Raw genomic sequence first — 25,108 nt, 5'->3', positions numbered from 1 at the left:
ATGTTGGCACTTGGTAGCTGAAGGAGGGAGAGATGGGATGCAGAGAGTGAGGGGGGAGGGTGTATAAAGACGAGGCTGGGGCGCTGACAAGTCTCCCCAACCCCACGCTCGCGCTGGCCAAGTCCCAGCCTGGATCCCAGGGGGCCGACCTCGGGGGCGCCTCCCGGCACCTTCTCGCCCCCTGGTCCCTGTGCTGGAATCTGCTCTGGCCAACCTGCGGCCTGTCCACGCTGAACGCGGCCTCTTGAAAAGTGAAGGTTCCATTCGCAACTGTCAGGCGGGTGATTAATGACCAACAGGTTTGGAATCGCCTTTATTGCCAGATCAGTATTGTTGCCCGTGACAGCTAATGAGGTTGGACAGGCTTCTCCTCGCTGAGCCTTATGGGGCCGGCTCCCTCCCCTGCAGAGCTCACAAGCCCTGCCAGCTTTTGTGCGCTGGAATGTTCCAGCCCCACCAGCCCCACTTCATTCTTCCAATACCACCTCCCCCCAAGGCCCTGAAGCACCATCTCACCCAGAACCTGCCCCATCCACAAAGGAAGCTGGTACCAGGGGTTTCCCATCCCCAGCCAGCTCAGAGAGACCCATCTGTTACACCCACTCCCCTAAGAGCCCTCTCCCCACCCCTGCAGGAGCTGGAGCCCTGGCATTGGGGGCACTGGTGGAAAAAAAGGAAGGGAAAGGAACAAAAGCAAACCTTAGGGAGTTTAGGCTGAAGACAAGGGGAAGAGGCTTCTGATGCCTGCTCTAGATAATCTGAACAGCGACCTTCACAAGCCATTCCCCCAACAGCTGTAAAACCCAAGAAGTGTGTTTGTTCCACACTTACCACTTGAGTCCAGCAAATATGTTGAGGGGGTGAGGGTGGAGGAGTGAGGGAATTTAAGAAGGGAGGTTTAATAACAGTTACTAATGATTTTTAACCAACCACCTTAAGCCTAGTTACACAAAGCCAGGTTTCAGTGCAAAACCCAACTTGGTCCAAGGTCTCTGGGTCAGGAAATACCGGCTTTGTTTTCTGCTCTCTTCCAAATAATCTTTACCTTCGTGCGGGTTTGTATCTTGATACGGTTTAGCACGTGTTTGCCTGAGGTTTAATATTTGAAGGAGTCGGACCAATGTAATAAGCAAACAGCTTAAAAGGCCCAGAAAGACCCCCCTCAGCTTAAAAATCTATTATTTTTCGATGTGATATAAATGTATTTTGCTTCTGCTCAGAGCAATTTTCCAGTTTACTCTTATTAAACAAGGAGATGGCTTAGCAGAGTCCTTGATTTATGAAACGCATACTAGATTCATTAAAACCTTAAAAGATTTAATACATTTTATCAGGACATTAAATCTGGGCAGGCTTTTTAAATCAAATACCTGCCGTATTTCATCCCCCACACCCTACACACTTACTCAAGAACACTAAAATGTGAACTGACAAACATTATGGGTGTTTCAGGCCTGATTTCTAAGTGGCATTAAAGTTCTCCCCTCCAGGATTTACAGCCCGGCCTCTCCCCATGTCTGATCTTCTCAAGAACAAGTCATTGGAGGTCATTTCAGGAGGATGAGCTGAGATCTACATTCCAAACATATACACAAATGTTTCTGCCTCTCCTGTTCCACAGCCAGGGGTTTTTACCCACAAACCTTCTCCAGGACCCACCAGCAATAACCTCCCCCCCATCTTCCATCTTCCTCCAGAACCCCTTCTGGGCTCTGCTTTCATTCATCCACACTCACAGCATCTACCCCATTCTCTACTCCCCTGGTTCTCTCAGCCCGAACAGCACGTCCTGGATACAACATCCATCACACTTTGGGATGCCTGGAAAGCTTGCTGTCTCGTTCTCAATCCCCCCCACCTTTTTTAAGTCTTTCTATACAACAGTGGTTCTCAGCTGGGGACAACTTTGTCACCACACACACACACACACACACACACACCAGGGGACATTTGGCAACGTCTGGAGATATATTTAGTTCTGACAACTGGCAGGGGAGGGGAAAGGATTGCCGCTGGCATCAAGGGATAAAGGCCAGAGATGCTGCTAAACATCCAACAAAATGCACAGGACAGCCCGCAACAGCAGAGCAACAAACAAACAAAAACAAAGAATTATCCAGCCTAAAATGTCATAGTGGAAAGGTTAAGAAACCCAGCTGTGGAACCTTAACAGGTGTAAGTGGTCTCCCCCTTCTTCTGTGCTTTCATCACTTAGGATTGTGACGTACAGCTAGTAGATGGTCAATAAAATGTTTGTTGAATTGAACTAAATTTCTCTCCTGATACACTGACATTTTCCAAATTCACAAATAGAGGGAGGAAGTATGTTGCATTGACCATCAGAGGGATCTGCCCACGACCTTGAGGAAGTGACTTAACCCTCTAACCTGCATGCATTCATCTGTAAAATGGGGTGTTAGTGAAACTATCCTCATGGATTACTATGAGGATCAAATGAGCTAATGTAATTTATTATGTTATTCAACAAACACTTATAGAGTGCTGATTATGTGCTAGGAATAATTTAGCACCCCTGGGGTGGGCGACACAAAGGTATATAAAATGAAACCCCTGCCCTCCAGAAGCATACATTCTTAGGAGAAGTACTGACATATAACCAGCCTATTTCAGTATGCTAGAGTGACTGCCACACAGGAAGAAGGCTCAGGATACTATGGAAACAGAGAGGAGAAGCACTTAGAAGGGTCTTGAAGGATGAGTAAGAGTTGGTCTATTAAAACCCAAAAAGCAGAATGAAAGCTGGAGGGGTGGGCTTCCCTGGTGGCACAGTGGTTGGGAGTCCGCCTCCCGATGCAGGGGATACGGGTTCGTGCCCCGGTCCGGGAAGTTCCTACATGCCGCGGAGTCACTGGGCCCGAGCCTGCGCTCCGCAGCGGGAGAGGCCACAACAGTGAGAGGCCCGCGTATCGCAACAAAAAAAAAAAAAAAAAAAGCTGGAGGGGTAGGTAGGGGATCACATAATTAAGAGATTTGAATTTTTTTTCTCTAGGAAACCTATGATTGGGTTTTTAAGAACACATGGGGCACTGATTTAAGCTACAAGGTGGACTAAGAAGGTCACAAACATTAGATTCTTACAACAATCCAAGTGAGAAGTGATGAAACCGGAACGAGGGCAATGCACAGAGAAGAGGGTACGGGGTCAAGGAGTAACCAGAACTTCATAGCTAAATGGATGGGGCAGATTAAGATAGAGGCAGCACGTCTGGCTGTGTTGGTTGAGTGCATGGTGATACCTTTAATGAAGGAGCATGTTGGAGGAAAACCTCGAGTTCAGGCTGAGATACAATTGGTTTCCCTCCATCCGACATCTAATGAGATGGCGTGCTAGTCTGTAACTCACGGCTATCAATATGCATTTGGGGGAGTCATCAACAACCCCATAATTAGAAGACTGAGAACACAAGAGACCTTCCAGAAGGAGAAGGGAAGAGCAGGGGTTCAAGGAGAGAGTTCTGGGGAATCAGTGAGGATGCACTCATGATGGAGACTACAGAAGGAACATTCTGACATGGAGGAGGAAAACCAGGCGGGTATGGAAGAAAGGAGTCTATCAATGATATAGAGAGATGTGTGGATAAATACACACAGACAAAATGCCATACAACCTTTTTTATAATTCCTAATATTGTTATGGATTCAAGTGAAGGGGCATCCCAGGCAAACCAAACCAAGCCACACCTCACACCACCAGGCCCCCTGGCATAGCTTCCCAGGGTAGCTGGCTGCTTCCTCATCACTCCCCGAAGGCAGTGTGGACCTTGACCAAGCCCCCTCTCTGAAGACTTCCTCCCCTTTGCCCTCTGTTTTCCCATGAGTGAAATAAAAGGGTTGGATTAAGATCACAGCCAACGGTGTACATGTCCATCAACAGCTGAGTAGGTGAAACAAATTGTTGTACAGCTGTACAATGGAATATTACACAGCAATGAAAAGGAATGAACTCTATTCAACAACATAGATGACTCGCCAAATAATCATTCTGGGTAAAAAAATAAAAGCCAGACAACCCCCTCCCCCCAAAAGAGTAAATACTGCATGATTCCATTTATATAAAATTCTACAAATGCAAAGTAAGCTAGAATGACAAGTTGTTGCTTGGGAATTAGGGAGTGGGGGTCACAGAGAGGACTTAGAGGGAAAGATTACACAGGGGCATGAGGAAGTTTGGGGGCACGATGCATGTGTTCGTTATCTCAACTGTGGTCATGGTGTCACAGATAGATATGGATGGCAAAACTTATCAACTTGTGCACTTTATGTGCTTTTTATTGTATGTCAATTATTCCTCAACAAAGCTGTACAAACATATAATCACAAAATGATCTCTAGGGGACTTCCAACTGATTTCCAACTCAATTTTGTTTTCATGATCCCTCTTTGATCCCTTTACAGAACTCTCTTCAAGAAACATCATTAGCCCCAAGTAAATATGCTTGTGCTGTTACAAGGCACCAGTCCTAGGTTTGCCAGCTGGAAAAATTCTGAGTAACCCTCAATGATTAAGGATGCAGTTCGTCACTTCTCTTCCCCCCCAAGCTCACCAAAATCTTACTGGGATCAAACGTCCTAAAAGATGACCTCTATTCTCTGTGTAGGGCATTAAGTAAAGAAGAAAAATCAAAATCAAACAAAAACTTTTTCCACCATCTTCCACTCTTGTGATACAAATGAACTGAAGCCAGAGATTTTAAGAGTCGCCTGACTCCTTTGGGGCTAACATGGTTGTTGATGAAAAGGGCTCTAAATGTGAAAGAAGGGGTCCCTTCCAGCCTTGGAGTGACACCCTCACCAACAATTAGTTTGTTGGAGGACTAAACAGCCATCCAGAGATTGGGAGATGCGGATGGCTGTGGCGGGAATATTTTTTTTAAATCCTGTTTCAACTTCCAACTGCAAAATGAACCAGCCCAATTTAAAGTTTCGCAACTTCTGACCACTGATCTACATTCCTGAAAGGTTACATATGAAATAAATGTGGTAAGTGTGTGTGTGTATGTGTTTTAAGTTGCATCATCATTCTCTAATTCATTTACTATAATGAAGAAAGAGACTCGGGGTCATTTGAATTCTGCCTTAGCAACTTACAAGCTTTGTGATCTTGGACAATCCCTTAACTTCTGTAAGCTTCAACTTCCTCCCTAAAATGGAGCTGAACTCAAAGAGCTGAGCTGAAAATTCTACAAAATGAGAAAGGCACAGGGCCTGGTACATGGAAAACATTCAGTAACGCTTTATGAAATCTGTATTGTAAATATCTATGGGGGTGTCGTTTTGGAGTCTCACATCTCTTCCTCTGATAAGCCTTCATCTGGTTACGACTCAAAACCACGCAACTTACAGCTCATCGTTCTCTCACCTTCTGTCACATTAATAACTGGAATCCACAAAATGGCAAGAACACATTAATGGAATTCCCTATTTAAAACAGCAACAGCTAAAGCTTATTGAACACTTAAAATGTGCCAAAGATTGGGCTTCCCTGGTGGCGCAGTGGTTGAGAGTCCACCTGCCGATGCAGGGGATGCGGGTTCGTGCCCTGGTCTGGGAGGATCCCACATGCCGCGGAGCGGCTGGGCCCGTGGGCCATGGCCGCTGAGCCTGCGCGTCTGGAGCCTGTGCTCCGCAACGGAAGAGGCCACAACAGTGAGAGGCCTGCGTACCGCAAAAAAAAAAAAAATGTGCCAAACGTTGTACATCATTTTCTTGGTTTGTCATTTAATCCTCGCAACAGTCCTATAAAGTTCATACCATGATCCCCATTTTACAGATGAAGAAACTGAGGCACAGATAAAGTCTTTTTCCCAAGGTCACACAGCTAATAAGAGGCTGGGTGGCCCCGGTGGTGGCCCAGGATTTAAATCCATGCAATCTGACCATGGGGTATCTGCACTTAACCACTACTCTCTACTGCAAGCTTTTTATAAATTTATTTATTTTATTTGTTTTATTTTTGGCTGTGTTGGGTCTTCGTTGCTGCGCGCTGGCTTTCTCTAGTTACGGTGAGCGAGGGCTACTCTTCGTTGCGGTGCACGGGCTTCTCATTGCCGTGGCTTCTCTTGCTGCAGAGCACAGGCTCTATGTGCACAGGCTTCAGTAGTTGTGGCGCACGGGCTTAGCTGCTCCGCGGCATGTGGGATCTTCCCAGACCAGGGCTCGAACCCGTGTCCCCTGAATTGGCAGGTGGATTCCTAACCACTGCACCACCAGGGAAGTCCTGCAAGTTTTTTTTTTTAATGGATTTTTAAACACATTTGTTTGACTTTGGTTAAACAAATCATCACAGACTTACCTCCGGGGTAATTTTGGATATTGAGTCATGACAATCACGGGTCTCTTAAGGAAAGAGTTTTCAGAAATGTTAGATTATCATTTAGTTATGGCCGTAGGTAGAGCCATAACTAAACAACAGACACCTGGTAAAAAGCCTCCTGAGAACGAAATCCCACCACTTCCATTCATAGTTCATTTCAAAGTTTAATAGTCAGGAAATTCTTAAATGACAGCTAATTTAATTCCTTTATCTGCACGCTAAGCCCCATTCCTTGGGCTGATAAACCCCAATATTTCCATTTCTCTTATTCATTCACTCAACTGTTGAGTAAACATTTACTAAGTGTGAACTATTAAACCTTTATTAAGTGTGTCGGGCCCAGTTCTATCACTGAACACGTGGAGAAAAAGCTCTCAGGTTCTGATAGGATCAATCAGGAAATTGGTCAAGTTTGTGTGCACGATGCGTGTGTTGGGAGAGGGGGAGATTTGCAGTGACAGGGTGGGGAGAGGAGAAACCCTCTTTTATGGAGGTGGGCACAGAGCTCCCCAGCAGCGCCCACTTGTGGGCTTAACATATAATGAACTATCTCAACACAAACTCACCCAGAGCAAACCCCCAGGAGATGGGGAGGGGGTTGGAAATGGGCCAGTTCCATGCCTGGAAAACCTACACTTTCCTTTTCCAGTGTCCTCAGTCTGTCCAGCACCACCAGCTTGCCATCTTCCCTGTGTAAACGCTTTCCAAGTACCGAAGGCTGTAATTAAGTGGACTCTCTTCTGCGAACACAGTAACTTCAGTGGCTGAATTAGAAATGCCCTAGTGTGATGCTGCGGACCAGTGAAGGCTGCGGACTGGGAGACACGAGGTCTGGATGCTGGTTCTCGGCCACCGTGCTGCGGTCTGTTTTTACTGGGCACCTAAGGGCCCGGGATGCTGAGGAAGACGCAGTCCCCGCCCTCAGGGAACTTACAGCCTAGCGGGGAGACACTGACAAGCACAAGCCCCTGTGCGGAGCGGCATCAGTTACGAGGCAGTTAAACTCCCGACGTTAAGGAAGAGCAAAGCAGGCTTTCATCCACTGCTACCCTCGCACCTCACTGAACCTAGACTTTGTTCACTAAAATTGAGATAATTCCTTCTTAATCTACTTTACGGTGCTGTAGGGACTTCAAAGGCCAAAGCTCGTAGAAAAGCATAAAGGGCAATTCAAAGTAGAGGCTGTTGATTAGTTACGTAACGGTGCTAATCTGCACATTTAAAGGATGTTTCATTCAGCGGTGCTACAGGAGAGCGGAACAGAGGGCTAGAAGGCTTGCAAGTCGCTGGTACCTGCTCCGAAAAAAAGCAAAACAAAACAAACAAAAAAACAGGCTTGACCTAACGTGGAGGGGAATCCGGAGCAAACTCCAAAGTTAAATCCTCGGAAAGTGACACGTTGGTCTGAGCACCCGCCGCCACTCGCCTCGTCCCCGGGGTCACTCTCCAGGCGCCCGCACCACCCCCATCCCGGAAATCCCAGACCGCGGTCCTGACCGCCCGGACCGCGTCGCGGGCGCCTCCTGGCGGCCACCCGCGGCCACCCCCCCTCCCCCCACACCACGCTCGGGGCGCGGGAGCGGCACTGGCGAACTAGGGAGAGAAGGGGCGTGGTCTTCTCGCGTGAACTAATGGCGTCATCGAAGCGACGGGCCCGGAAGGAAGTAGCGTGCGGAGAGGTGTGGCGGTTTCTGCGGTTGCACAGGGGTTCGGACGAGTACGGAGCGCCTGGAGGGACAGCCTGGTACGCGGCCCCCGCCCCTTAGCGTGCGCGCTTGGGCCTCGGTGAGGCTCCCGGCAGGAGCTGATCGACGGTTCCCCCCGGCCCCCAGCACAGCATCCTTTCTCCCTCGGGAGCGGGAAAGCAACCCCTTTCTGTCCCGTCCCTTCCCCGCGAGCCTCTAGGCGGGACGGAGCGGAGGCTCTTGGAGCCTCCAGACCCGAACCAGGGCTCCTGGGACTCGCGACCCTCTCTCAGAAGAGGGCAGGGAAGGAGCGCGAGGTGGGGCGGGGGTGACTTCGGGGAGGAGAGGATTTTTGCACATAGGACGCAGCTGCAGATCGGTAGCTGGAGGCCGCACGGTGAAATAAGCGCCTCGCAGACGTCTGCGACCGAGTTAAGTTAGACCCGGGAGGCAGAAATCCACGCGCTGGACGCGTGGGCCCAGGCGCGCCCGATTGGGAACCTCGCTGACAGTTACCGTAGTTTTTCCAGATCATTCAGTGTTCAGGAAATGAGTCTCTGGATACCAACTCTTTCGCGTCCTGGTGCCTGAATACAGTTGAACCCAGGAGCCCCAGAGTCTACCCAGCCTGGGGAACCCCCTTTCCCCTCTAACCATGGGCTTGGGGAACCTGTCAGTTGCAAAGTGCTAGTCAAGCATATGGGAGGGAGTGTGGCTTCAGTGCTGCTTAGATACATATATTGTTTAGGGCCAAAGGATTAACGGGGAAGGTGGATGAAAGGCCAGAGAATCCCGCCATGGAACTCGGCTCGCATGCTGTCTGTGTCACTCCAGCCTCTGAAAGGAGTAAATAATGGTTTCCTTTGAAGTGGCAGGCAATTAAGGACTGGGAGGCTCTGACCAGAATTACACAGCCACAACTGCCTGTCATCTGACATCCTCTGTAATTTGGGCCAACGTACTGCAGCTGCCTCGCTTCCCTTTTACTAATATGAGTGGCTCCGGTGACAGCCCGTTCGTGTTCACAGGAAGGGAAGGCTGTGTCCTGAACGCTGCCCAATTGGCACTGGTTCTCCCTTGGGCCACGGCTGTATCTGGAGCCAGTTAAGGAATGGTGGTGCCAAGTGAGAGCAAGGAGGAAGAGAGTTGTAGATCTAGCCTTGTGTTCATACTACTACAGGCTGGACGTGAGCCACTTTCTGGAGCTCAGCTTGGGGAGGTGCTCTCGCTGTCAGAGCTTTTGTCCCGCAAGTCAGAGCGCACACATCTTGCTGTATCTTTTCCCCCAGGGTGAACGCTCACTGATGGCTCAGTTGGGAGCAGTTTTGGCTCTGGCTGCCAGTTTCTTGTGTGCATCTCTCTTCTCAGCTGTGCACAAGATAGAAGAGGGACATATTGGGGTGTATTACAGGTAAGGCAGCGACACGGCGTAGCTTGCAACTTCCTGTTCAATGACTGGCTTTCCTAGTCAATGTTTAACAGATTCTGCTGACCAATTGTGTTTATATTTTGTTGAATAGGAGTCTTTTAGATTGAGCTTTTGTGTCAGTGACCGTGGGGAGGGGAATACACACACACGTAAATACATATATAAATGTAAATATAAAACCTAGTAGTCTGATGCCATGGATGATAATCGATAAACGTGTAGAGAGATTTAGAGAGAAAACCTAAAGGCAATCATGCTCCTTGAAGATCATCTCTGAAACATTGTTTTCTCCTACTTGCCTCTGGGCGTCTTGGTGCCACAATCTTACCTCTGACGTGTACCGGTTCTTGATGGCAACCTGAGGAGATGTAATGTGGACCTCCTCTTTAAAATTAACATTTCAGGAAGAATGGAAGAGCCTGCAGGTTGACTTGTATCCATCAAGGCAAGCTCTAGGATAGTGGTTCTTACAATAACCCATTATGTCACTTTATTTTTATTGCTCTTTTTTTAAAAAAAAAATATCTGTGACTTAATATAAAGCAAAAAAGCATTTAATATAAATCTTGGGTTGCTTTCCTTTGAGTAACCTCCATAACCAAGTTATGTGCTTTAAGTCTTTATGAGCCCCTTCTTATATGTACCCCGTAATGCTTTTTCTCTGGATGCCAGTAGCGAGTTCTAGAAGTCTGATTGGGTTCCCCTCTCCCTTTAATTATTTCTTCCCACCATCTGTTTCTATGTCCCCCAAAATGGCTTTTAATTTTATTACCATTTACATATAACTTGATTAGAAAAGTAACCGTACTACCAAAAAAATATTTAGATGGTTTATCAAGTGTACTTAAAATTATCCTTTTGGTTCTTTGTGTCACTGGACTCCAACACTAGTACCATTAATTGGTCACTATATTCCCGGATTTAACTGCCCTTGTGGATCGCCACAAGCCCAACAGATACGACAAAACAGCTCTCCTCTCTTATCTCAAGTATAGCCAAGGATTCTGCTGTCTTTATTCCACTTTGTCTGTGTGCCCGTTTTTCTCACTGCAAAAGCATGAATAGCGGTTTTAGGTTTTAGCATCAGGCTTCCTAGAATATTAGGGTCAAGCTGAGAGGAAGACAGGGATCTGTGGGCATGGCTCTGGCACATGTCACTCTATATTAAATGTTTATGGGTCTGCAGAGAAAGTGGGCCCAAACAGTATTGATGTAACAGACACCCCTTTGCTAAACCAAGCCTGCCTCTCTCTCCCTCCTCTGCAGAGGCGGTGCCCTGCTGACTTCCACCAGCGGCCCTGGCTTCCATCTCATGCTCCCATTCATCACATCCTATAAGTCTGTGCAGGTATACTCGGCTTGTGGGGCAGGGTTGGACGACTGCAGACTTGGGTGGTGATTAGTGCATGACTTGGAATGATTTAGCCATTGGATGAGTGGATAAGTATAATGCCTTTTCAAGGAATCACTTAAGAATAAGTCCTGTATATAATATAAAGTATGAGGCTCCATGAGCCACTTACTTCTGGAGTTTTACTTGATTGTTGAAATAGCTGAACGGGGTCATTGCCTTGGCCCGTCGTTCCCAGCTGGGAACTATGGCTTCACTTCAAGACAAAACCAGAGAAGAATCTGTTCTGAATACGCAGAAGGAAAAATAGGATGTTTGTGCATCTGTATGTTTTAAACCACAGGCTACCAAGATAGATGGAAATAAAACATGGTAATTTTGCTGGTTCTTTTTTGAATTTCAGAGATGTGAACATAATTGGGGGGGGTGGACTTGGAGAAGGGAAATGACATCTAAAATAGGTGTGGGATTAGTTATGACGGACCCAAAGCCAGGCTACGTTAGACTAGTCATCTCTGAAGTATGTCCAGCTAAGAGGAATAAGAAGATTCAGAGAATGACTTTTAAACTAACCCAGGAAAATATCCTGGGTTGCCTCATCAGCATCTGCCCTGTAGGTTTCTTCTGCCATTCACTGTGCCTGATGGTTTTCAAAGTGCATTCTGTGCACGTTATCTCATTTGAGTCTCACAGTAATCCTGAGAATGGGCCGAGCAGGTTTTAGAGGCTATGAGGTTAAATAAAGAATCTGCTGCTTCAAGACTAGTAAATGGAAGAAACGGAAGTAAACACGGGTCTTAGGACTCCCAATCCAGGGTCTTTTTCACTAAACCATCATCGCTCAGCTTGTTCATGTGGTGGTTCATTTACAGGGAAGCAGCGTGGGTACCTTTGCTTGGTTTAGTCTCACACTCTGTAAGTGAGGAGCATTTATTGGGGGTATTCACATTTCACAGAGGCCAAGTTTAACCCAAATAAGTACTCAAGGCAAAGGCTGTTTGGGTTTCCCAAAAGAACTCACGTTGTTTGTCACTGCTCACCTTACAGCATCTTATGTCTCCCCTAATTCCAGACCACACTCCAGACAGATGAGGTGAAGAACGTACCTTGTGGGACAAGGTAAGGTGCCCAGAATAAAGCTGTGAAGCCCAAATAAGAGGCAAGGCCATGTGGCTGGCTACAGTAAGAGACAGTGAAAAGGGACGTACCACTTGGTGGTTTCACCAAGTTCTCTGGCCCCAAGCTCCCTATGTTCTGAGTTGAGTAGGTGGTGGAGTGCAGTAGAGAAAATCACAGAAGGGAGACAGGTTTGGAAGGGCCTTGAATGCCATGATAAAGGCTTTTAGCACACAAACAACTTGCTAGAGGAAGGTAACTTTAGCAGAGCTAGCTATGGAGAATGTTGGAAAGGTGGTAGGGGGAGAACTCAGGGGCCGGAAATTCAAAGAGAAAACCAATATGGTGGCCCGGTTGAAAAGTCAGGAAGGTCTGAACAGGGACAGAGTAACAAAGTAAACCACACCATAAGGAAACACTCGGACAAACACAGAATTGGAACATCCCACAGAATGACTGGCCCTATTTCATCACAAAGTCATTGTATTTGGAGGGGCCTTGGGTCAAAAAGGAGACGTAAAGATATAAGCAAATGTAATGGTGAACCTTGCTTAGAACTTGGTTCCAAAATGACAGCTATTAAAGACGTTACAGAAACTGCGTTAGTCATTTTGGGCTGCCGTAACAGAATGCCGCAGACTGGGTGGCTTAAACAACAGACACTTATCTTCTCACGGTTCTAGAAGCTCAAAGTCCAAGGTCAAGGTGGCAGCAAGGTTGGTTCCTGGCCTGCAAGTGGCTGCTTTGCTGTGTCCTCACGTGGCCTTTCCTCTATGCACGTGTGGAGAGAGAAAAAGATCTCTGGTGTCTTTTTCTTCTTTCCTTTACCAGTCCAGTCAGATCAGGGCCCCACCATTATAACCTCATTTAACCTTAATTACCCGTGTAAAGGCCCTGCTTCCAAATACAGTCGCATTGGGGATTAGAGTTTCAGCATATGGATTTTGGAGAGCACACAATTCAGTCCATGACAGGAACTTCTGGGGAAATTTGGAGAAAGACTGGGTATTAGATGGTAAGGAATTATTGCTAATTTCCTTAGGTTTGGGAATGGTATTGTGACTCTGTAGGAGACTGTCATTACTCTTAGGTGACTGATGCTTGACAGGTGTTAAGGGCTAAGGTATCCTGACCGCAGCTTGCTTTGAAATGTTCAGCAAAAAAAAAAAAGTAGATCAATCAATAGGTACAGTGTTAACAATTGTTAAATTTAGGTGTTGATATATGAGTGTTAGTTGTACTATTCTTTCAGCTTTTCTGTATGTTTGAAATTGTTTTCTAATGAATGTCGGGGTGGGGAGGGCTGAACTGAAGCGATGGTGAAAACAAAGTGAGAAACAGTGACCATAAAACCCCACATTTTTAAGTTCTGAGAACTGCGTTACCTTCTTTAGTCTCTTCCTTTCGATTGATTGCTTTAATCAGAAGGCACTGCAGATTAAAAGGAGATGAACTACTCTTGTCTTACCGCCAAAGTTTCGTTTTTTTCTTCGCGGAGGTATTTTTAGGAGGTGTGATTTCTCACGAGATTGCGTTCTCGCTAGCAGCTCGGAAGGACTCCTGCCTGGAGAGCCTCCTGCCTCTGACCTCTCACCGCACCCCCCCACCCCACCCCCCGTGAACTCTCCTCTTTTCCTGTCAAGTCACACACCTCCCGCCACCCCCTAGGAGAGGCACCATATTCCAGAGCTTAGCCTTGACTGCTGTGTCCGTCCCTCTTCCGACAGCGGTGGCGTGATGATCTACTTCGACAGAATCGAGGTGGTGAACTTCCTGGTCCCACACGCAGGTGTGTGCTTGCCGTGCCCCTCCCCCAGCCCCTCCCCTGCATCCCACTCCCCCTGCCCCCCCACTGGCCCCACGCCTGCCCCGTGTCTGCAGCAGCGCCCCGGGAAGGACAGCCGCTGTGTCCGGGGATGTGGTGAGTCCCGCCCGTCCTCATCCTGAATCTCTCCTTCCTCCCAGTGTATGATATAGTGAAGAACTACACTGCCGACTACGACAAGGCGCTCATCTTCAACAAGATCCACCACGAGCTGAACCAGTTCTGCAGTGTCCACACGCTTCAGGAGGTCTACATCGAGCTCTTCGGTAAGAAAGCCTCTGGGGATGATCACCTGCTCAAGCAGCCCTGCTTCCCCGCTGCCTACTTCTGAGCTGCCCACAGGGCGGGATGGGTACCAAAGGCCCGGCAGTGTTGAAGATCCAGTGCCCGGGAAGCGGGCGGTCACACAGGGCACTCCTGGGAAATGCTGATGCTGGTGGAAGAAGCTCGTGAGAGTGGTTGAGCGTTGGGCTCAGGAGTAATAGTGGATGAGAGGACTCCCTCCTGCGCTGAATCAGAGGCCTGGGATGGAAGTGTGTTCCCACTGTCCCTAAGCATCCTTTTGTAATGAAGAGGGGTCAGTTCTAGAAGAACCTTAGAGATTACCCAGCATCCTCCTTTCAAGATAAGGGTACTAAGGCCCAAAGGGAGAAAGTGCCAGAGCTGGCTAGTAGCAGAGCTGAAGCTCAGACCTCCCTCCCCTGGCTTCTGGCTTCATCCATGCCACCCTGGATGAAGGGCACCAGGACCGAGTGATGAGAACAGCAAGGGTCACGTTTAATTCTAGAAGTGGGACAAGGACCATAGCTACTTAAGTTCCTAGAACCTCTGTGGGTTTGGGTTGTTGTTTTTACCCTATACCTGTAGAGAGGAATAGGGAAACGCTTAGAACAGAAAGGACCCACGTGGGACTTCCCTGGTGGCGCAGTGGTTAAGAATCCGCCTGCCAATGCAGGGGACACGGGTTTGAGCCCTGGGCCGGGAAGATCCCATATGCCGCGGAGCAACTAAGCCCGTGCTCCACAACTACTGAGCCTGCGCTCTAGAGCCCGCGAGCCACAACTCCTGAGCCCACGTGCCACAGCTACGTCGCAACTACTGAAGCCCGCGCGCCCAGAGCCCGTCCTCTGCAACAAGAGAAGCCACTGCAATGAGAAGGCCGCGCACCACAACAAAGAGTAGCCCCCAGGCTTTGTATTAAAAAAATAAAAGCAAATGAACTTTGCAATCAGTGGTAACAGCTATTCTTGACATCAGGACTGGACAGTGATTTTTCCCAGGAATCTTCATTAAAAGGACCCTGGGTGAGAACATTCTATAGAGTAGACAGAGGCGGAATCGTTGGCGACACCAGTGGTCTTAATTAAGCAAACAGCCTTTTGCACTGTGTTTCAGATTTGGGAAATCATCAGAAGCACTTTTGACTTTTCTGCAGAAGAAAATGAATCTAAATTCACTTTATAGGCTTTGGATTCTCTTGTGGGGTTTGGATTCAGTGTGCTGTTAAGAACAGTTCAGTAAATCTGCTGTTGATTTTTTTTTTAACCTCAAACTGATATAATTTCATAAAATATCTTAGTTTTCTCTCTAGCCATTGTTTTAGAACTTGTGCCATTAAATGAACGTTCCAAAGCATTTGAAACAACAAAAGACAGAAGAGCTCTAATTTCCGTGTAGAGGGAATTAAAATGTGAAATTATTCTGCATTAGAGAACTTCTCACTATCTTGCAGATGAACTTGGCGTCCTAGTAAAGTAAGACTTCTTGTACAGAGGAGCTAGGGAAGTGTGTTTGCTTTGAAATATCTTTTAACATCATTCTTGCCAGCAAGCACTGTTTTGTTTAGAATCCATTTGCATCTGCAAAGGAGAAACTCAAATCTCTAATCCTGTTCCTTGAAGTTGGAAAGTTTTTCTCTGGTCCCCTCCTCTCAGGACGCGTAGCCCCGACTTTCATCTTGACTGCAGTTTTTATCACTGCTTGCTCTGATGCATCCTCTTTGCCTGTTTTATTAAAATGTTATCCAGTACTTGTTAAGAAGTTTGTCTGAAGACCTTCTTTGTGTTCACGTAATAACTTAATCTGCATCTGTCAGCATAACCATCACCTATAAACAACTTAGTACTGGTGTTACTTTGGTAGTAAACCACCATGCAAAACATTTCTTCCAGATTTTCCTAGAAAATTACTAGCCCAGGGTCACAATTTTCTGCCTTGACTCAGACAGAATTTAATCTGATAAACAACTGTGTTGTTAACTTATGGAGGGTATAGGGCATATCCCTTAAAGTGTGGTCGGTCTCCTATTTAAAATAGAAAATGTGGAATGTAATGTTTATCTCTAGCCGTCAAATTGTTAGACCCATGTCAGGTGGGAGGTGTTGCCCTTATGGGCATTTCTCTCTCAGTGCTGAGAGGCTGCTGGGAACGTATCTGATATGTAGAAGTATTAAAACCCCTTGCTTAGCGATATGACAGTTGAAGAAAGTACTGTTCTCAACCCTAACAACCAAAGCATAATAATTAAACAGGTTCTTTATTTTGGGTCCTGACTAGCTTGAGCACATCACTGGACCTCTGTGGGCCTCAGTTTGAGCATCTATAACAGGCAAGGAGTTAGACTTACTGTTCCTCAAAGGCTCCTGGATCACAAATGGCCACTTAAAGCAGATGGCAGCTGACAGTAGGGAGATGGTTCCGTGAAGATGTCCCAGCCTGGTTTCGTGGGTCCTCTTCTCAGTGCTCTTCCAGGATCTTACTGAGGATCTCATGGGCAGGGGGCAGAGAAGGGAAGGCCCAGGTCAGAGCAGGCAGCCTGGGCGCCGCTGTTCTAGGGTCACAGCTAGAGGGACAGTCGGTTACAGCTCTTCCAACCCTTGTCCGTGAAGTGACTCACGTGTCGTGTTTCAGACAGAGAATCAGGACCAAAGCAAACAACACATCAGACCACTTGGGCTCGTTTCCAGAGCTGTAAATTGTCATTCTTCTCCTTGTGTTATTTGATGGAGTTCCTAATGGAATTAGTCTTCCTTGGGGCTTTCCTTGACATCAGAGTCTGTTTTTCTTTTAGAAACCTCTAAAGTTACTAGATTTAATGTGCTTGGCTTTTTCAAAATACCTAACTTGGCCATTCCACCTTCCTTCTTCGTGAAAGCCAGGCGGCCACCTTCCGTTGCTGCTGTTTCTAGGGAAAGGCTGTTGCCTGACTCAAAAAATGTGCTCGAGTTGTTTGTCCTGAAAGCTTAGCTCCCTTCTGGGCGAGGCTGATATCTTCTTGAGGCCCCAGGGAAAGGACACGCCCACGTCTGGCTCACGTAGAGGACCGAGTGGGCCTCCCGCTGTGAGAGTCTTGCAGGGCGTCTTTAGACATCCGAGCTCTCATGAGCACGCTGCCTTGGGAAGACCTTTTGCCTGTCAGGTGCATTCACGAGCCGGTGTCTTGCCTTGCACTCTACCACCATACTTCCCTCCTCCCCGCCTGAAAAGTGTAACAGCTCCTTTTTCTATCTCTCTTGATTCCAGATCAGATTGATGAAAATCTCAAACTGGCTTTGCAACAGGACCTGACCTCCATGGCCCCCGGGCTCGTCATCCAAGTAAGCACCGCCCTGGTGGGAGTCCTGCCATCGCCCCCCCGACCCCCGAGGAAGGTGCATCCCCTCTTCCAGAGGATGTCCTGTCTGTGCAGGAAGATCAAGGACTGGTGGGAGCTGGTGCCTCAGCCCCTCACCTCCCCATCAGGTGCTGTTTTTATCCCTCTCCAGGCTGTGCGGGTGACAAAGCCCAACATACCTGAAGCCATCCGCAGGAACTACGAGCTGATGTGAGTGTGCCCGGTGCCCCAGCTGTAACCACCGCTCTCCCCTGCCTCCCGTTCATCCCATCCCGGGGTTGATCGACGCCGGGCCAGGCATCCCCTCTTGAGTATTTGTTACAGCGCACCACCCTGGAAGATGGGGCAGGCATGTCAGGACGCTCACCTGGGCTCCGCAATGACAGAGCAGGGATGCTCTTCAGAGGGCCGGGGTGGGGGCGGGGGGAGGCGTGTGGCGTTTCGCGGCTCGTGCTGAAGAAGACGGGGAGCGGCGATTGCGTGGGCAGGCAGGTGCCTTTTACTGAAGTCAGTTATGCTTTATTTCCTACCAATGAGTTTTGGAGGAGAAGGCAAGCCATGTTACTGCCTGCAACAGAGCCGCTTCCACCTGGGACGTTAAAGAGCCTGCCAGGAGAGAGGAAGGAATGACAGCTTGCGTCCCCCGGGGCGGGGGCAGCTTGTCTTCTCCAGGGCACAGTGAATCTCCGCAGAAGCTGGTCCCCAGCGGCCTCACAGCTGTGCATTTTTCCCCCCTTCAGGGAAAGCGAGAAGACGAAGCTTCTGATTGCAGCCCAGAAACAGAAGGTGGTGGAGAAGGAAGCCGAGACAGAGCGGAAGAAGGCCCTCATTGGTCTGACTGTGCTTGTGGGGTCCCTTTTCAGAGCAGACAGGCTGGGGAGGGTGGAGAGATTCAGGGAGCCTGGGGCTCGGTCCTCCGAAGCCCTGCCACACGCGGGGTCGGCCTGCATCCCCCGGAAACAGAGCTGAAATGGTCAGATCACAGCCAGGGATCATGAGTTCTGAGTTTCCACACATCTCTTAAACGAAAGGAGCCCTTCCAGTTAATTCCTCATTCACAATAATAATAACACCGATTGGGCCCTTACTGAGAGCCGTGGGCTTTTCTAAACGCTCGCGGGTGAATCGTCTCGCTCCTCACACACCCACCCCTGCCGGGTGAGGAAGGCAGCATCCTTAACCTCCTCTCACTGAGCTGAAGCACACGGAGGCTAGATTGCTGCCCACGGTCACATGGCAGAGAAGTGATGGAAACGGGGTTCAAATCCAGGGACTCTGCCCCTGAACCTGGCTTCTTTACCACTGCACCAGACAACCAGCCACAGCCCTGGCCACTTCCTAAAGTGCAGTGGCAGGAGGAAACCTGTACCTCAACCCTTAAAACATTCCTTTGGGAGAAATACCCTGTGATTTGGGAGAGGGAGCCTGCCATGGCTGCCTCTGGGCCAGTGGCCCTTCACCCGAGCCCACCCGCTGCCCTGCATCAGGGCCTCAGATCAGGTGAAAGGTGCAGTGCAGCCAAACTCTGGAAATATCGGGACTCTAAGCCTTTCTCAACTTCATTAATACAGAGGCAGAGAAAGTGGCTCAGGTGGCAGAAATCACCTATGGGCAGAAGGTGATGGAGAAGGAGACGGAGAAGAGGATTTCGGAAATCGAAGGTGAGCGAGAGATTCCCGCCTGCCTTTTCCTCAAACCCCGCTCTGTGGCCGGTGGGGGGGGCGGGGGGGAAGAGTCATTTCCTCTGCTCTGTAATCTCTGTGCTCAGATGTTACGGTTTCTTTGGAACATCCCTTGTTCTCTGTGCTCTGACTTGAGTTTTGGGGAGATTCGGTCCAGGCTGGCATTAATTTTCCACTTCAGAGAGATTCAGTCATTCATCAGATTTTAGTTGGGTGCCATCAGGACTCTTCTGCCAGGCTTAAGAAAAAGGGAGATCACGTGGTCCCTGCTGTGTTGGGCTCACAATCTGGCATTGGAAGTAAACCAAGAAGCTAGGTCCAGACAGCAGCTCTCTCCCCCCTGCCTTACCCGCCCCCCTCCTCAGAAGCCCGTGAACACCATCGTTTTGGCCTCTCAGGGTCCCTGTGGATGTTAAGCTGGGTGTGAAGAAGACACCTTTCAATACCGACACCACGAGCTGGAGAGAGGTGTTGTCTTTGCCAGCTTCTCTGAATCTCACTCACCTTCAGTCCCTTGCACCTCAGCTCTCACGTCATTCCCACCACTCACCTTCTCCTCCATGTGGTGCCTTTATATCAAGCAAATTCTAGGCCAAAAACAAGACCTCAGGGCCCAGCTTCAGGCTGCACAGTGCTGTGTCCAGTAGTACTCACGATGGGGCCTTTCGGGCTTTGCAGGTGCCCGTGGAGGAGCCAGTTAGGCCTTTACGGATCAGCGGCTCCTCACTGGGGAGCTCTTAGCCGAACAGCACATTTTTATTATAAACGCAGGTCACCAGGCGCTAAGGCCAGTCGAGTTGGCCGCATGCACCCCAGCCAGCCTGCAGGCTTCCACCACCCAGGGCCTTGCTGAGGCTGTGCAGTAAGAACCCACCCCCAGTCCCCGCTTGCTTCCCAGGCTTTTGCTACAGCTGTTGCTCATGCAAGGCTGGCCTCATTCCCAAGGCCAGGGAGTAAATATCAAAAATTTTGCATCAGCTTGACCCAAAGCTGGTCTCAGCAGATTAAGGAAGCAGATTGCAAAGTAGAAGTTTAAATGTGTCTTAGTCCAAACAGGTGTTAGTCTAGACCATGGCATGTCATGCCCTTCAAGTTGTGCCAGCTTAAGCGCTGCTAATTGGAGCCTTTCTGAAATGATTGGTGGAAATGAAAAGGGAGCTGAAGTTGGAGAGGGGCTGAACTGTTTTGTTTATGGTAGTCCATTTCAGGGCAGATCCACCTCGGGCCGTATCCAGAGCCTTCTTCGGGCTTCCCCTGGTCTTGCTGTGTACTAGGAGGGGAGAGCGCTGGGGTGGAGAGCTTGGAGACAGGAGGTTGAGGCGGGTCCCGTCCCTCTCCTCACAGGCCACAGAAGGAGTAAGCAGCTAGAAAGAGGATGTGTCTCCACGATGCTGTCAGAAAAGACACTGTCGGGCACAGCGGCAGACTTACTCAGAGTTAGCTAGGCCCCACCAGCGGGAGATGCTGTCAGAGCACTCTTTCATCTTGGTCGATTTTCACAACCACTTGTGAAACAGGAGGAAAATGCCTTTTCCCCAGTTTCATAAATGAGGCAATCAGAGCACAGAGAAGCCAGAGCACTGTGCCCAGGGTCACGGAGGCAGTCGGGGAAAGTGGCGGGGACTAGCCATCTGATAGCCTCTGCCCTTCACTTCACTGCGTTCTTCTCTTAAGATGCTGCGTTTCTGGCCCGGGAGAAGGCCAAGGCGGACGCCGAGTGCTACACTGCCATGAAAATAGCCGAAGCAAATAAGGTAAAGGCCCAGCGCCGCCTGGCCGCCAGAGGGCGTGTGCCCGGCTTGAGAGTAGCCGGGTGGTTGTAAGAACATGGCGCCTGCCCCAGCCCCTCGTGGTCGCGAGCGAGGACTTCTGGGCCGTGTGGGCCAGCGCCTTCCCTTTCCCTTAGCTGGACCCTGAGAGAAGTTTGATTTTGCTGGTAAACAGAGAAACTCCTGAAACTCTCGCAGTTCTCACCTTGAGGACCTGAGATTACTCTCTCCCAGAGAAGGGGTTTCGCGGTTACTAACGTAACATTGAGACCAGGAAGAGGCGCAGGGGGCGTGGTTCTCACGGAGACCCTCTCCTCGCGAAAGTAAAGGGATGCCGCCCGGACTTTTCCCTAATCTGGCCCCATCAGAGTCTTCCTTCCTCATTTTTCTTCCAGCTGAAGCTGACCCCTGAGTATTTGCAGCTGATGAAGTACAAGGCCATCGCTTCCAACAGCAAGATTTACTTTGGCAAAGACATCCCTGACATGTTCGTGGACTCTGCGGGCAGCCTGGGCAAGCACCTGGAGGCGCTAGCTGACAAGCCGAGCTTTGGCTTAGAAGAGGAGCCCTCGGAGGCAGACGCGGAGGAGAACTGAATGTTTCTGTCCCCAGCCGCACATGACCCTCAAAGAGATCTTTATTTTTTAATGATGAACCAGCCCTCCCTTCCACACTACCTTCTTTGACTCTCTTCCACGTACTGTGGTGAAAAAAGAAGAAACGGACTTAAACCTATTCCCCTTCCTGGGAAGCGGGGGTAGGGACTGATGAATTGGGGTTTTCTTCAGGTAAGTAGGTTACGTGGCTTCTGTTAAGATTTGGAAACCATGGGCTAGACCTTTGAGCTCCAGGCATTGATCTTCGCCCTTCTGCAGCTGGCTTAATTAGGGATGCTATTAATAAGGAGTGGGAGAAATGCAGGGTGTCGCCTCCGATCGGACTGCCGTTATTTGGGGAAAGGCAGTCCAGTGTTCTCAACCTGCCTCCAAGGTGGGAGATGCCCGTGGGTGAGGCCCAGCTACCGAGCAGATACGTGCTTGTAAGTTTGCCAGCAGAGCTGTGGAGAAACGGCTGCAGTGGATGTTGGCTTTCCCGGAGCTCCTGGCCGTGAGCCCGTGGGTTACTGCCGAGGCCCGCTCTCTGGAGCCCTGGTAAGGAAGAGCTGGTGCTATAGGTTTTGCAGGCTTTTCTACACACCACCCTCCTTGCCCCAGGGCTGAAAGCGTGGTGGCTTCCGACCACATTTCCAGGGTCAGGGTTTGGCCGCCACCACACAATTCTTTTTAAAACTTTTCACCTATTCTGTGATTTGGTTTTTTTCTCCTCTTAACCTGTTCGTTGGTTCCACTCAGCATCAAGAAGACAGGAATGAAGAACTCAGGTGTCTTCAAAGCTGCTGAAGTGGGACCGTGCTATCTGTTAGCCACTGTGGTACCTGCTTGGCAAACTGTGCGCGTTCCTTGAGATCAAGTGTCTTTTCATTGCTGTGGGGATCCTACGGTTGAAGACCTCCTCTGGGGGAGGAAGAAGGGCTCGTCCAAAAGATTCCCCAATCTCAGTGCCTGTGACTTGTGCTGGGGTCTGTCTGATGTAGTGATAAGGGGGAGCCCGTTCGCTAAGCGGCCGGTGTCTTTAAATCCAGGGCTCCAGGGGTCACACCGAGTGTTAAATCTCCAGAGACAGCTGTGTGGGTACGAGTTCATGCCCTAGTCCCTGGGTCAGAAGGACTGCATCAGAATCCACTCAAATGTTTTTTCATTACTAATTGGGAGATTTGGGTGGGGGGAACACAAGCATGAAAAAAAGGTTTTCTTGTGTCCTGAAGTTGGAGTTGGGGGCAGGAGTGTGTACCAGGTCGCTAAGTGGAGGGCAGCTGTCTGGAGTGAACTTGCAAGCCTGTTGGTATCGTCCACGACAAGCCCTGGCTGAGGATTTGTTATTAGCTGCCCCCCTCCAAGAAGAACTCCCACTGTACCCCTCTTTTCTCGGTGAAACTACAAATGATACTTTCTGGCACAGATTTCCATCTCATTTTTGATCCCACACCCAGACTTCTGATTAACCGAATGGCCCCAAAAGTCGGGCTACCTTGCTTCTAAGTAGCACCAGGCTCTTCGGGAGTTGGGGGAGCATTCAGCCGGCCTAGGAATACACACAGGGTTAATCCCTCTTAATTTAAATGTTGCCCTTCTCTGTTCTACTTTGTGGGACTTAGAATTCTCAAACCACCATTCCTGGTCACACTTTGTGCAGGCAGCCAAATGTTCCTGGGAGTGATGGATTTTAACGTGCTCAGAAGGCCTCGCAGAAGGCAGTTAGTCTAAGACCAACATAAGGTATCCATCATTAAGATACACTCACCCTTCTCCCACTTCAGTGCCATTAATCACTTGTTAGGAGTACCATGTCACATCCAGCATCCCTGATTTACATATTTGTCGGCTCCTCTGCTCTGAGACCGGCTGCCTAAGCCTCAGAAAACACTACTTCTCTCCAGTGGAATACGCAGCAAGGACATCTCAGCCTCTCTGAGTAGCAGGCTTGCTCAGATTCTCTAATACTAGCATCCTGTGATGGCTTGTCCCTTGCTAGATCACAAAGGAGCCTCGGTGACGTCCTGCTACACCTGCTCCCCTTCAATGTCAATGTCACTTCTTCTTTAAGCAAAAAATGTAACTGTTGTAGTACCCATTCGTTTAACTCCAATGTTGTCTGAACCTGCCTGAATAGGAAAATCATGGAAATGGGTTGTTTTCTTAGCTTGGGACAACTAACCAGTCTGTCTGTGTGACTTCGTTTCTGTAACACTTACTAGAAAACCAGATCTGAAAACATTTGAATGCTAAACATGTAAACTGTGACAGCCTGCAATTTTGTAGGCAGTAAAGTCATGGCTGCTATTGATAAATGGAACCTCTATCAAAATAAGGAACTGTTTATAAAAGTCAGTTTTTGTAGGACTTTCCAAGGAAAAATCACCTTGGTTGAATGTTTCTCACCCATTAAACTTTGCAGAAGTGATCTATATTCAGTACTGTTTTTAATCACCTTTTTAAATATCAGGACAGAGTATTTGAAAGGAAGCCACAGTTTGTTAATTTTTATATGACTAAAATAAATTCGGAGGGATCTGCGATCATATTAAGTTGAGAGAGGGAAAAAAATCACTGAAAGAATTTTAGCAATATAGTCATCCCTCGGCCTCTGCAGGGGACTGGTTCCAGGATACTCCCCCCGACCCCATACCAAAATCCGTGGATGCTCAAGTCCCTTATATAAAATGGCCTAGTAGAGCTGCCTCTGTATCCGCGGGTTCCACATCCACAGATACAAAGGGCCGACTGTATCGATCCGAAAATAGTAGATGTTTTATAAATGATCTGTTGCAGTTTCTATGAGTCTCTATCTTTCAACACAGATAACTTCACCATTTATAAACAGTGAAAGTAAGAGCTTCATATTTACTGACTACCTATTTAAGTTTGATCGAGGATAAGTTGTATCCTGACTAGGGGTCACTCTGCCTCTATGGACTTAACCACTGCTTCTTTAGTTCTATTCAGTAGGGTTCTAGCCACTGTTTCTGGTGTTTCCTCTTAAAAGAGGTAATAGCCAATCATTTTGTGTTTGTATTTCCATTCCTCTCTATTTCTGCTTCTGTGCAAGCTGGTGATTGAACAGTCAAAACTAACTCTACTTGCAAAGAGCCCCGAGGACTGAATGACCCCCTTTGAAACTGAGAAATGAGTGTTGTTATATTAATCACTCCACAAATGATATGCTGGATTAATTGCCTTGGGCTGATAGATGGAAGAACTGTTTTAGACAACTCTAAAGGTGTGATTTGATGTCTTCGTTTTATTTTCAGTCTTGCTAAATAAAATGAGTCTTTGTATTTTTTTATTACAGTGAAATTTAGCAATAGCTAATATTAGATTAGGTGATATAAAGAGATAAAACATTTCTGCCTAGTGAGTTAAGTCGAGCCCCAAAAATATATTCAGATGAATTTCTATTCCCATTATCGATGTAGAAATAATAAACAGCTTATTTGTGAAAATGGCATAATTCTTGGTAGGTGCTACGGAGATTTATCGTAAAATACTCCATACACTGCTGCAATTCTGCTCCAAAAGAGCAGAGGTACTTTCTGCTGACCCAAAATATATTTTGATATCAATTCGGTAAGAAAGTCACAGTCTCTGTCTGGGAAATATGCCCAGCCTAGAGTTGCCGAATAAAATACAGGATGCCCAGTTAAATGTGATTTTCATATAAATAACGAATAATTTTTAGTATAAGTA

The 25,108-nt window shown here is 48.3% G+C and overlaps 1 protein-coding gene across 3 annotated transcripts; it reads left to right on the top strand.

Moving 5' to 3' along the window:
• Positions 1 to 7,986: 7,986 nt before the first annotated feature.
• On the top strand, positions 7,987 to 24,702 carry ERLIN2 (ER lipid raft associated 2). Of its 3 annotated transcripts, XR_003005916.1 has the most exons (13): positions 7,987 to 8,078; positions 9,309 to 9,430; positions 10,715 to 10,796; positions 11,872 to 11,918; positions 13,643 to 13,704; positions 13,881 to 14,006; positions 17,263 to 17,336; positions 17,505 to 17,563; positions 18,094 to 18,185; positions 18,925 to 19,014; positions 20,710 to 20,789; positions 21,200 to 21,592; positions 22,157 to 24,702. XR_003005916.1 is itself a non-coding variant. In XM_024765067.1 (12 exons), the coding sequence occupies exons 2-12, from the start codon at positions 9,324 to 9,326 to the stop codon at positions 21,398 to 21,400; spliced, it is 1,020 nt and encodes a 339-aa protein (XP_024620835.1). In that variant the 5' UTR covers positions 7,987 to 8,078; positions 9,309 to 9,323; the 3' UTR covers positions 21,401 to 24,702. The 3 variants fall into 3 exon arrangements, 2 of the variants coding, with proteins under 2 accessions (XP_024620835.1, XP_024620836.1); XM_024765067.1 differs by having other exon boundaries at positions 21,200 to 24,702; XM_024765068.1 differs by lacking the exons at positions 7,987 to 8,078; positions 9,309 to 9,430 and having other exon boundaries at positions 13,584 to 13,704; positions 21,200 to 24,702.
• The last annotated feature ends 406 nt before the right edge of the window (positions 24,703 to 25,108 follow it).

Source organism: Neophocaena asiaeorientalis, unplaced genomic scaffold (assembly GCF_003031525.2).
Source record: "Neophocaena asiaeorientalis asiaeorientalis breed wild unplaced genomic scaffold, Neophocaena_asiaeorientalis_V1.1 scaffold14, whole genome shotgun sequence".
In the NCBI taxonomy this organism is placed as follows: Eukaryota; Metazoa; Chordata; class Mammalia; order Artiodactyla; family Phocoenidae; genus Neophocaena; species Neophocaena asiaeorientalis.
The sequence above is the reverse complement of the archived record's forward strand: the minus strand, read 5'-3'. Positions and strand labels throughout refer to the sequence as shown.